The sequence below is a fragment of the Bos mutus genome, chromosome 9 (genome assembly GCF_027580195.1).
Source record: "Bos mutus isolate GX-2022 chromosome 9, NWIPB_WYAK_1.1, whole genome shotgun sequence".
In the NCBI taxonomy this organism is placed as follows: domain Eukaryota; kingdom Metazoa; phylum Chordata; class Mammalia; order Artiodactyla; family Bovidae; genus Bos; species Bos mutus.
In genome coordinates, this window is record NC_091625.1 from 81,041,279 (window position 1) to 81,055,007 (window position 13,729).

The following is a 13,729-nucleotide window of genomic DNA, read 5'->3' on the forward strand; positions in this document are numbered from 1 at the left end:
GAGAGAGACATAGTTCTGAGCTTTTGTTAAAAATAACTTAATGTGATTATGGCATATGAAACCAGTTTTGTATTTATAAAAACAATTTGTGGGTTCATGAGCAATGCCTGGAAAGAGTGTATCCCAAGCTATTAGCCGTTCTCAATCCCTGGGGAATGAGGGGGAACGTTTATATTTTACTTCATACTTTTCGATTTTGTTTGAGGTCTTCTGAGTTTTGCTTTTACAATAAGCATGCACTGCCTTTAGAAATGTTTAAAAGCCAGTACATTGTGTTTTTGCATCAGTTAACCAGAAAGCAGCACAGCTTATACTGCCCTGCCATGTGGGGCCCAGTAGCCTGAGTAAATACACCTCAGATAGTAACGGTGTGGGTCCCCACCTCACAGTATTTTAGGATGAGTGGTTTGAAGGTTCTGTCTTACCATCATTCTGCACACTGCCCCTACACAAGCTATTATTGAATTTCTTCTTTCATTCATCAGAACTAGCTGTGAAATCTTGTTAATACTTATCTTATAAGCATTTGGTCCTCGTGATTCATTTGCTGGGCTTCCCAATGCAGGGCTAATGGTAAAGAATCCACCCACCAATGCAGGAGACAAAAGAGACACAGGTTCAATCTGTGGGTTGGGAAGATCCTCTGGAGAAGGAAATGGCAACTCATTCTAGTATTCTTGCCTGGGAAATCTCCAAGACAGAGGAGTCTGGTGGGCTGCGGTCCATGGGATCAAAAAGAGTCAGACACAATTGAGTGGCCAAACAACAACATGACCACAATAAGAACATTTCAGCTAGATTTTTTAACTTCTTCTGGTGACCCAGTGGTTAAGACTCTGTGCTTCCAAGGCAGGGGGCACGATTCAGTCCCTGGTCAGGGAACTAAGATCCTGCATGCTGCACAGTGTGGCCAAAAATTTTAAATTAAAAAAAAATTTTTTTTAATTTGAACTAGATTTTTTTTTTTTTGTCTTCCTGTGTTGAGAGTGGACTTGAGATTTATGGGTAAAGTAAGCAACTTGGAATTATACCCTCAATCCATGTTCAAGTTGTAGGGAAGCAGTTGGTTTTCATGGCATATAGTTGGATTCAGATGGGTAAACTCTACTCTGTGTCTGCTGGATGGGAACATGGCATTCAAACTGTCTTTGAGGCCAGCCCCTGGAGGGCACTGGATCAGGTGAGGGGCTTCTAGAAGGGCTGAGCCAAGAAGCCAGAGGGTGATCCAGCCAGGGAGATGAATCTGAGTTATCACTGAGTCTAAGAGTTGAGTGCAGTAGTAGAAATGAGAGATGGAGAGCTGAAAAAAAAATACCATAACGAACCAGGAATCAAATGAAGTATTACTACCTTGGTCTCCTGTTATAAATACTTGCTGAGTACATTATTTCTCTCATGTTAAAAATATGGTCACAAGGACTTCCCTGATGGTCCAGTGGTTAAGATTCCATGCGTCCACTGCAGGGAGCACAGGTTTGATCCCTGGTTGGGGAACTAAGATCCCTCATGCTGCTCAGTGCAGACAAAAACCAAAAGTGTGTGTGTATATATGTATTTATGTATGTATGTATGTGTATATATATACACACACACACACACACACATATATATATATATATGGTCACATATGGGGCTTCCCTGGTGACTCAAGACAGTAAAGAATCTGCCTGCAATGCAGGAGACCCAGGTTCAATCCCTGGGTTGGGAAGATCCATTGGATAAGGGAATGACAACCCATTCCAGAATTCCATGGACAGAGAGCCTGGTAGGCTACAGTCCATAGGGTTGCAAAGAGTCAGACACAATTGAGCGACTAACACTTTTAGTCATATATATACAAGAGAATAAGATAGTGTCTTCTCTAGAACTGTGTTTATTTTGAGATATATTAAAGTTTTAATTTAAACTCCACCACTACTTAGATGGTTTATTCAAATAATATTTGATAACTTATCAAATTAAGTTCTATACTACATAGTGATTTCAGCTTTAGCTGAGCACTTTGTTTTATGTCCCCTTTTGTATCACATCAATGTATCTCTAATGATTTAATTCCACTAGCAAGTGTGTGAATTTTGCAATTGTTAAAAATGACTGGGTGAAGCTTACTGTTTTGAATTGCTTCAAGGTACATCTTTCTTATAACTTATCTCCTTTTAATTATCACAATTTTAGGATATACTTTAAATGAATGATATATTCAACAAATACGAATGGAGAATCTGCTGTGTTAGATGCCCTTTTGCCTGCAGAGAACACAACAGTGATAAGACATACCCAGTCCCTGCCCCACAGAACTCTCATGGTATTGGGACAAAAAGGCAACAAAGAGATAAGCAAATAAATATATGCTATAATGCCAAGTAGTGATCAGAACCCTGAGTGCTGGGGGATGGAAGTACTATTTTTGGTAATATGAATTCCATTCCAATGATTGGCTGTTTAAACAAGACTGGGTTACAGAACTCAGGAGATTTGTAAGCATAGCTTTGTAAAATCTTGTTATCACTTTGGTGTGGTTTCAGTTGAACATTGATTTTTTTTTTCTTATTTCAATTTGCTTGAACGCTTTTAAGTTTCATGCTGTTTCAAGTTTCAAGAAGTGGCCCAATGTCAAAGAAAAATGCTAAGAATTTCATCTTGTTTTGGGTAACAACGGAATGAAGCCACATAATTACATGACCATCCCCACCCCTTCAAACCTGCAGTGGCCCAGATTTGTTTGAAATTTAGCACAAAACTGCATTGTTATCAGAGGATGTTCCCATGAGATAAGAGAGGCCTGGCAGAATTGCAGTGGCAGCTTGATTACAAAAATATTAAAATATTTCTTCCTTAATGACAAAGACCTGTTGTTTACTTTTATGAGAGCAAGTTAGCACAGGTTTATTTTGAAAAACTTTGGTCTTAAGAGAGTCTTTCTTAAGATGCTTAAGAATTCTGTGCATGCAAGTCACTCTAGGGAGAAAAAGTATAAGATGTCAATTAAAGGACAGGGATGGATTTTAGCAAAGATATTAGAATTCAAACAGCCAAAGAGAATTTCTTTCAAAAACCACACTGGATGGGTATACATTAATTTCAGAATGTTGATATTACTCAAAACAAATAGGAAATTCTGATTTTCAAGTTGTCTCTCAAGTCAGTTTACAGACCACCAAAAACTTTGTTCATTCGTCATTCAACAAACATTTGTGAAGCCTTCTATCTGCCAACATGGTGCTTCTTGCTAAGTGTCTGTCAGTAAAATGAAACTCTTGTTTTCTTTTGATCTGACACTGCTGTGGGAAGACAGATAAGTTCTAGAAGAGGAAGTGCTTAGGGTAGCTGTGTACAGTACAAAGGGGAAGAGTCAAGGGGAAGCTCTGCTTGACGAGAGTGGAGAAGCTCCAAGGGGAGGTGACATGTGGGCTGAGGGTTTGAGGAATAGGTTCTCTAAGCAGTGGGAAACATGAGTTACCAAGCCAAACCGGAGTCTATTCGCCCCTGCGCAGTAATGCCAATCTACTGACCCTGGACTGTGGTGAAGGAAAGTCTGGTGTTTATTGCAAAGTATCTAACAAGGGATCAAATAAGGAAAACAGGCAGCTCATGCTCAAAAGACCTGGCCTCCCCAATGGCTTTCAGGGAAGGGCTTTTAAAGGTAAGTTGAGGGAGAGGGTCACAAGGTACCTGATCAACTCGTGGACATTCTTCTGATTGGTTGATAGTGGAGAACCTGGGTGGTATTTCAGGAGTCAACATTATCAACATCTGTTTCCAACTGGCCTGGGGTCAACATTCTGGTGTTAGCTTGAAGTTAACTTCTTCCACCTGATGGGGGTTTTAGTATCTTCAAAATCCAAAGTATCCAAAGCTATGGCTCAGGATATTATCTCTAGCTCTTGAGAAGGAACTAAAGGCCCTTGACTTTGTTTTATGGCTAAACTCTATTTTGTCTTGATTGACTGCTTTCCTTTGTTTCTGAATTTTCTCACTTCTCTAATTAAATTTGCTCTTTGGAACTTGGGGAAGGCCTAGGAGGCTAAAGCTTTTCAAACAAGAAACGGGGAACCTGAGGGGTAGGGGTGGGGGGATCTATCCCTGGAAAGGCCCCACAGGGTCCTGCTCAGTTTTATTCATTTCTGGCAGTGGTCTCTGATTTTGTAGTTACACATTATTATTTTTACAACTAAGATGGCATGATTCAATTTGATAACTTATTCAGCTGACTTGGCCTAGAATGATCTTGACCAATTCTAAAAAATAAACTTGCTTTCAGGGCATAAATACTTTCTACCATTAAGTTTCATAAATATTTATTAAGTAACTAACCACAAGCAATATGATATGTCACTACGTAGGTAGCCCTGGAGAATTCAAAAGAATCTTCTCATCTTTAAAAAGAAATTTTTTAATTGAGGTGAAATTTATGTAGTATAAAGTTAACCATTTTAAAGTATACAATCCAATCTAAATACAAAGTATTTAGTAAATTCATGGTGTTGTATAACTACCAATTACTCTGTGCACGCATATCAAGTTGCTTCAGTCATGTCTGACTCTTTGCAACCTTATGGAACTGTGGCCCACCAGGCTCCTCTGTCCACGGGATTCTCTAGGCAGGAATACTGGAGTGGGTTGCCATTCCCTCCTCCAGGGGATCTTCCTGACTGAGGGATTGGACTGCCATCTCTTATGTCTCCTGCTTTGGCAGGTGGGTTCTTCACCACTAGCACCACCTAGGAAGCCCACCCACTACTCTACCTGGTTCTAAAATATTTTCATCACCCAAAAGAAAACTCTTTCTGTATCCACTGTGCAGTCATTCTCTATTTTCCCCTCCACCTAAGCCTCTTATATGCACCAATCTGCTTTCTGTCCATGTGGGTTTACCTATTCTGAACATTCCTATAAATGGGATCATATGGTATATGACCTTTTATTATCTGATTTTTTTTACTTAGGATAAAGTTTTCAAGGTTCATCTACATTATAGAATGTATCAATGCTTCCTTTTATGCCTGAATAGCATCAGTATGGATTCTGCGTGGATATGCCACATTTTGTGTGTCATCCACTGATGGACATTTGTGTCATGAATAGTGTTAAATATTGTAAGCATCTGTGTGCATGTATTTTGGGGTATCTGTTTTCAGTTCTTTGGGGTATATGCCTAGAAGTAGAATTGCCTAAGTCATATGGTAATTCTGTGTTTAACTTTTGAGGAACTACTAAACTGTTTCCACAGTGGCTGCACCGTTTCACATGCCCACCAGTAATATATGAGGGTTCCAGCTTATGAATATCCTCATCAACACAGGTCACTTTTCATTTTTTAAGTCATAGCCATCCTAGTGATGTGAAATATTGTCTCACCATGGTTTTGGTTTGCATTACCCTTATGACTAATGATGTTGAGCTTTCTTTCTTATGTTTGCTGGCCATTTGTGTATCTTCTTTCTTCCATCTCTGATGGTAATTCCAATCGAATTTATAAAAATGTTCTGAACACTAATAACTTCATTAGGATGAGTGAAGTACTTCACAAGAGGATTGATTTAGGCAGGAAATAGTTTGCTCTGTAAATTATAGTTTGATTGTTTAAAAACCATTTTTATTATTTTGTGGTTATTATATTTATTATCATATTACACACAAGTGTTGTTATATTGGTTAAAATATGAACTTGTGAGTGTCTTCTCAGTCATAAGCATTATCTTATTCTCTGTAATAGCTTAGGTCTTATAGAAAGTTACTCAATTTGAGCCAGATCTATGATCCACCTATTAGTAATTCATAGCCTTTTGAGATATCATTATAGGTTTTATTTGTGGAATAAAGTTTCATAAATTGTGTACTATCCCAATATGTATCTTTTGCTATATAAAGTATATACATAAGTATATAAAAGATGGGAGAGAGAGAAAGAGAGGGAGTGTCTTAGGACTCAGAGAGATATTGAAGTTAGATTTCAACAATTCAACTCAACAATTATTTCCATATAGCATATTTATTCTATTGCCTCGTCTGAAATAAAACTCTCCCTTTCTCTCAGTCAGAAAGTGAAAGATATCTTTCTTAATATTTCCAAGGGAAGTTGCTGCTCATTTTTCCTCATTAACTTGAAGTATACAAAGATTAGACACTCTAACAAGGAAAGGCCTAGAGCTAATGTTCTTTATCTGGAGAAAGAGAAATACCCCAGTACTATTTGCCGTGCCAATCAAGACCCCCATAGTAGTTTTGTGTACTTAAAAATTTTGCATTGAGCAAGTGTTGCAGAAATTGTCCAGGTTCTGGCCATATAGCAGTGAACAAAACAGGGCTTACATTCTATCAGGGGAGATGGGTACATGAGCAAATATATGAGGTAGTTGTAAGTGTTGTGAAGCAAAATAGAATGTGGTGTCAGGAGCATGACATGGCTGCTTGAAGACAGAGTGGTCAAGGAAGGTGTCTCTGAGGACATGCAGATATGTGAAGAAGCTGTGAGTGTCAGAAAAAGAGAACAACATGAGATCGGGCAGGCTTCATCCACTGGGGGGATGGCTTGGAGGTCAACATAGAGGAAGTGACATGATTTCAAAGGAGAGTGGTAGAAGATAAGTTCAAAGAAATAGTCAATTTAGGATAGGCCAGTGCTGAAAGTTTATTGAAGGCTTCCCAGGTAGCTCAATGGCAAAGAATCTGACTGCCAATGCAGGAGACTCAGGTTTGATCCCTGGGTCAGGAAGATCCCCTGGAAGAGGAAATGGCAACCTATTCCAGTATTCTTGCCTGGAAAATTCCATGGACAGAAGAGCCTGGAGAGTTGCAGTGCATGGGGTCACAGAGTCAAACACGATTGACCACACATGCACAAAGGTTTATTATGCTTGGAGCTGCAAGGATCAAATGTATCTGTCTTTGTGCTGGGAACCAAGTCTAGCTTCTAGTGGGGTAAAGAGAGTCTGTATTAGTTTCCTGTCGTTGCTGTAACAAATAACTGCAAGCTTAGTGGCTTAAGCCACACGTTTATTTTCTTATGGTTCTGGAATCTGAAGTGTGCCAGTAGGGCTGCATTTCTTTGGAAACTCGTGTGTGTGTGCTAGGTGTATGCTGAGTCTCTTCAGTTGTATCGGACTGTTTGTGACCCCATGGACTGTAGTCCAGCAGACTCCTCTGTCCATGGGATTCTCTAGGCAGGAATACTGGAGTGGGTTGCCATTTCCTTCTCCAGTGGATCTTCCTGACCTAGGAATTGAACCCATGTCTCTTGTATCTCCTACTCTGGCAGACGAGTTCTTTACCACTAGCACCACCTGCGAAGCTCTAGAGGAGAATTCATTTCCTTGCCTTTATTTTCATGTAGAGTCCACCCACACCCCTTGGCACATGGCCCCTTTCTCCATCTTCAAAGCCAGTACCAGCGCTTCTTCTCATCTCTAACATCTGGTCTGGTCCTTACATCTTCTCCCCTGATTCTCATCCTCTTGGCTCCCTTTTCTAAGGACTCTTGTAGTTAGACTGAGCCCACCCAGATAATCTAGGATAATCTCAAGATCTAATTTAATCACACTTGCAAAGTCTCTTCTGTCATATAAGGCAACATATGCACAGGGAAGCCTCGTGTGCTGCAGTCCATGGGATCACAAAGTGTTGGACACGACTGAGCAGCTGAAAAACAACAGCAACATGCACAGATTCTGGAGGTTAGGATGTGGCCATGTTGGGTGGAGGAATTAGAGTGTTCTTCAGCCCATCACTGTGGGCTCTCTTGCTTAAGAGAAGTCTGATTTCTTTTACAGTGCTAGTCCCAACCCTCCCCAGGCTGTATTTTCCCTACTGAAGGTTTCATTTTTAAGGTTCTTTCCCTCCACTTTCTGGCCAATGGTAAGGTAATTTAAATGCATTAGAATTTTGGATTGCAAAATTTGTTTTGCAAAATTTATTGGATTTACATAAGGGTAAAGATGATGATTGTAGCCATGAAATTAAAAGATGCTTACTCCTTGGAAGGAAAGTTATGACCAACCTAGATAGCATATTCAAAAGCAGAGACATTACTTTGCCAACAAAGTTCCGTCTAGTCAAGGCTATGGTTTTTCCAGTAGTCATGTATGGATGCTACAGTTGGACTATGAAGAAAGCTGAGCCCCGAAGAATTGATGCTTTTGAACTGTGGTGTTGGAGAAGACTCTTGAGAGTCCCATGGACTGCAAGGAGATCCAACCAGTCCATTCTAAAGGAGATCAGTCCTGGGTGTTCTTTGGAAGGAATGAGGCTAAGACTAAAACTCCAGTACTTTGGCCACCTCATGGGAAGAGTTGACTCATTGGAAAAGACTCTGATGCTGGGAGGGATTAGGGGCAGGAGGAGAAGGGGACGACAGAGGATGAGATGGCTGGATGGCATCACTGACTCAATGGATGTGAGTCTGAGTGAACTCCAGGAGTTGGTGATGGACAGGGAGGCCTGGCGTGCTGTGATTCATGGGGTCGCAAAGAGTTGGACACGACTGAGCAACTGAACTGAACTGAAGGGTAAAGATGGCCTTCGTTGTTGTTTAGTTGCTAAGATGTGTCTGACTCTTTTGCAGCCCTATGGACTGTGGCCCACAAGGCTTCTCTGACCATGGGATTTCCCAGGCAAGAATACTGTAGTAGGTTGCCATTTCCTCCTCCAGGGGATCTTCCTGACCCAGGGATCAAACCCATATCTCCTGCACTTGACCACTGAGACAACCAGGGAAGCCAAAGATTGCCCTATTAATCTCTTTATCCCCAGTGCCTAATAGAGGTCAGAGTACATGTTCAATCGATATAGAAAGTGGTGGATTTTCCTCGTGGTCCGGTGGTTAAGAATCCACCTATCAATGCAGGGGACACGGATTCAACCCCTGGTCCAGGAAGTTTCCACATATTGGGAAGCAACTAGGCCCATGCCCCACAACTGCTGAAACCTGCACACCCTGGAGCTCATACTATGCAACAAGAAAAGCCCCTGCAGAGAAGCCCAAACACTGCAGCAAGAGAGTAGCCCCTGCTCGCTGAAACTAGAAAAAGCCTGTGGGCAGCCATAAAGAGATAAATAAACAAAAATTTTTTAAATGCATAGAAGATGGTGATGATAATTACATTATGAAATGAAGGAGGGTGTAGTTTATGGTTTTCTTAAAGATACCCAGAGAAATGATGAGATTTTCTAATTCCAAGTATGAATACAGATCTATTATATGAAAATCATATTTATTGTACATCCTTTCCCTGGACAGTTCCTGAGCGGGGGGAAAGCTAGAAAGTGTCAGGGAAGGAATTTTACCATCTCAGAAAGAGAAGAACATATTTCTGGTACCCAGTCTAAATTGTCCTTTTGGTGATATTTTTAAAACCACGTGAAGTTGCAGCATTTGAATTTCTATCAAGCCCCACTTTTGTGAGGAATCAGCTAAACATTAAATTAAGTAATATGGGCTTTCTTCTAATGTAAACATTAAATTAAGTAATATGGGCTTTCTTCTAATGTAGCTAATACTTCTCTGTGATGAAGAAATACAGTTTGGCCTCATCATGGTATCTCCAGAAAATGCCCTTGAGTGTGGGGATGGAAGGTGATACAAATTAGTGAGAGACATAGCTGTGCAAAAGCTGAAGGTTGTACTGGCCACTTTATGGGGCATGAAGAGGCTCCTGCGTGTAGGAGGCCTTTCTCTTGCAGTGTGTGTCACTGCATGGCAGTCCCGTGGAGTTGTTTACTGCTGAGTGTGCTGCCAAGGGGAGGAAAAAATTCCAAGGAGACACTTATTGAAATGGAGCCCAAACAGAGCAGTGTGCTCTTCCAGGACAAGAATTATCAGCCCTGGAATCAAGAAATTCAAATTAAAGGAGCGTTCAGACTGCTGCTCAGATTCATCTGAAGTGTTCTCTGCAGTGTGTTGTTCGTCACTGGGAACAACCTGTAAGATGCGCCATCTGTAACACAGCATCACAGACCTCATCAGAGAGCAGACAGTGTGATCCACGCTGACCTCTGAGAAACAGTCAGCGGAATTGCTTCTGTATTTTCACCTTCCTGGGGTTTTCACTCTCTGCTAAGGTGATGTCTGTGACAAGAGGAGGATGAAAATCTCGGATGCCTGACAAAAATAAATAATGTGATTTGACTCTTTCTTGCAATAGTCCCTGGTGGCTCAGATGGTAAAGCATCTGCCTAAAATGCAAGAGACCCGGGTTTGATCCCTGGGTCGGGAAGATCCCTTGGAGAAGGAAATGGCAACCCACTCTAGTATTCTTGCCTGGAAAATCCCATGGACAGAGAAGCCTGGTGGGCTGCAGTCCATGAGGTTGCAAAGAGTCGGACACGACTGAGCCACTTCACTTCACTTCACTTTACAATAATAAGATGAGTATTCACAGATATTGTTTATTTAAGATTAAAAGCCTTTATTTTACTATCACATGAAAATCCTCTTGTCTTGTATGGATGAAGTATGTCCAGGAAGCCACAGTCAGTCATATCAATTTTATCTAATTTTAGGGGAAATTTAAGAAATATCAAATCTTTGATTTGGCGACATGTTTGGTTACGGTTGTAGGATCTCTGTAGGTACTGTATGTTGCTCAGTCGCTCAGTCGTGACCGACTTTTGATGACCCCATCGACTGCAACACTCCAAGCTTCCCTGTCGTTCGCTGTCTCCTGGAGTTTGCTCAAACTGTTGTCCATTGAATCAGTGATGCCATCCAACCATCTCATCATCTGTCATCCCCTTCTCCTGCCTTCAATCTTTCCCACCAACAGGGTCTTTTCCAACCAGTAGGCTCTTTGCATCAGGTGGCCATAGTATTGGAGCTTCAGCATTAGCTTCAGTCCTTCCAATGAATATTCAAGGTTGATTTTCTTTAGGATTAACTGGTTTTATCTCCTTGCTGTCCAAGGGACTCTCAAGAGTCTTCTCCAGCACCACAGTTCAAAAGCATCAATTCTTTGGTGCTCAGCCTTCCTTATGGTCTAACTCTACATCCATATATGACTAATGGGAAAATCATAGCTTTGACTATACAGACTTATGTTGACAACGTGATATTCTCAGGTTTTTAATATGTTGTCTAGGTTGTCATACCTTTTCTTCCAAGGAGCATGTGTCTTTTAATTTCATAGCTGCTGTCACTATCTGCAGTGATTTTGGAGCCCAAGAAAATAAAATCTGTCACTGCTTCCACTTTTTCCCCATCTACTTGCCATGAAGTGATGGGACCAAATGACATGATCTTAGTTTTTTAATGTTGAGTTTTAAGCCAGCTTTTTCACTCTCTTCTTTCATCCTTATTAAGAGGCTGTTTAGTTCCTCTTCACTTTCTGCCATTAGAATGGTATCATCTGCATGTCTGAGGTTGTTGATATTTCTCCTGGAAATCTTGATGTACTGCATTTCCAGTTCCAACTCATTTACCCAAATAATCTTATTACTAAACACCTATCCCCTTATTATAGCTCAAAAATAAATACTTAGTAAAACTAATGCTAAGTAGACAACTATCATTAATCCTTTATGGGGTTGTTACATAGCTTGCTCAGTGTTCAGTCGTGTCCAACTCTTTGTGATCCCATGGCCTGTAGACCACCATGTTCCTCTGTTCATGGAATTTTCCAGGCAATAATATTGGAGTAGGTTGCCATTTCGTACTCCAGAGGATCTTCCTGACCTAGGGAATTTGTGGGATTTTAGTTCCCTAACCAGGATCAAACCTGGGCCATGGCAGTGAAAGTATGAAATCTAACTACTGGACCACCATCGAATTCCCAGTGCTTCATGTTTTTGTTACTTGAAGAAACACAAGCTATAGGAATGCCTTATACCACAAATTCTTTCTTCTTTCTCTCTCTTCAGCAGCAGAGTTCCTTGTTGAAAGTCATGAGGCAGGGATTAAAGTGCTTTATGCAAAAACGGAACATCCTTCTCAGGTTTTAATAAAAGTTTTTTTTTTTTTTTTTAAATAGTAACTAACTTATGTATGGTGCACTTCAAGGAGATTTAAGCTTCTTTAAGGACAGCAGTCTTTAGAACCCTTCCTGCCTCCATCTACATCGCCTGCAGCAGTGCTCTGCCCGATGGTATACCCATTGAGTATGCACTCAGTTGAAGACTTTCTCACTCTAACAGGGAAAATACAAGGCCATGGATCTAACTTCACTCCCAAATCCCACAGACTGGGTCTTATCAGCAAAGGAAGTTTAGATCCCGTTCCTTGCAACTGTATATGCATCTTAGAAATGCCGGACTTCTCATAAAGAGCTCAGTGAAAGTCGTTCAGTCGTGTCTGACACTTTGTGACCCAATGGACTATAAAGTCCATGGAATTCTCCAGGTGAGAATTCTGGAGTGGGTAGCCTTTCCCTTCTCTGGGGGAATTTTCCCAACCCAGGGATCAATCCCAGGTCTCCTGAATTGCAGGCGGATTCTTTACTAGCTGAGCCACAAGGGAAGCCCTTCATAAAGGGCAGGTATTCTAAAAAAGCATCATTAAGAGACATAGTGAGTAGAAAAGGAAAAAAAAAAATAATGGTAGCCCTAAGATTTTTTTCTTATTCTGTAGGGCTGTTTTCATGGAATCTGTTCCACTTCTAGGATTATGGTACAATGCCATTTATTCTGGAAATTTATAACGAAGGTATGAAAGTAAGTAATGAGGGAACTAAGCCAGAAATATACCGCCATAGATTGACTTTGAGATCCCAGTAAAGGAACTGAGATGGATCACTTCCCAGGTCTGCCGCCCATCACCCAAACCACCCCAGCCGGCTCCTCCCTTGACCCGATGCTAAGCCAATGCTCAGTGTGTATTCCTCCAGAAATGGAGAAGCAAAAGTACATGAACCGCCCAAAGGAGAACCTTGAGCTGTTTCCTTTCCCCCACTTCAAGCACTGGCTAAAGCTCACCTAGAGACGCCGGTTCTTTGAAATCCACATGATACTGTTCTTTAGGCTGCTTCTATTTGTGGGACACTAAGTATGGTAGGCTACAGTCCATGGGGTCGCTAAGAGTCAGACACCACTGAGTGGCTTCACTTTCACTTTTCCCTTTCATGCATTGGAGAAGGAAATGGCAACCCACTCCAGTGTTCTTGCCTGGAGAATCCCAGGGATGGGGGAGTCTGGTGGGCTGCCATCTATGGGGTCACACAGAGTTGAGCTCGACTGAAGCGACTTAGCAGCAGCAGCAGCAAGTATGTTTTTATACCTTCTCCTGGGTATCTACATTTTACCTATATATTTGTTATATTTTTAAAATTACATTTTACAAGGGAGTATTCAGTTCAGTTCAGTTCAGTTCAGTCACTCAGTCATGTCTGACTCTTTGCGACCCCATGAATCACAGCATGCCAGGCCTCCCTGTCCATCACCAACTCCCGGAGTTCACTCAAACTCACGTCCATTGAGTCAGTGATGCCATCCAGCCATCTCATCCTCTGTCGTCCCCTTCTCCTCCTGCCCCCAATCCCTTGCAGCATCAGAGTCTTTTCCAATGAGTCAACTCTTCGCATGAGGTGGCCAAAGTACTGGAGTTTCAGCTTTAGCATCATTCCTTCCAAAGAAATCCCAGGGCTGATCTCCTTCAGAATGAACTGGTTGGATCTCCTTGCAGTCCAAGGGACTCTCAAGAGTCTTCTCCAACACCACAGTTCAAAAGCATCAATTCTTCGGCGCTCAGCCTTCTTCACAGTCCAACTCTCACATCCATACATGACCAAAGGAAAAACCATAGCCT

The 13,729-nt window shown here is 41.4% G+C and overlaps 1 protein-coding gene across 3 annotated transcripts in view; it reads left to right on the forward strand.

Moving 5' to 3' along the window:
* Window positions 1–13,729, forward strand: part of PHACTR2 (phosphatase and actin regulator 2) — a 222,528-nt gene that overhangs the window by 17,719 nt on the left and 191,080 nt on the right. The window contains exon 1 of one of the 3 annotated variants that reach the window (XM_070376793.1): window positions 3,499–3,643. The exons of 1 other annotated variant lie outside the window; for it this stretch is intronic. In XM_070376793.1, the coding sequence (XP_070232894.1) occupies window positions 3,592–3,643 (52 nt within the window). In that variant the 5' untranslated portion in view covers window positions 3,499–3,591. Of the gene's footprint in view, window positions 1–3,498; window positions 3,644–13,729 lie in introns of those variants that run through there. One more of the 3 variants, XM_070376796.1, reaches the window with a different exon arrangement.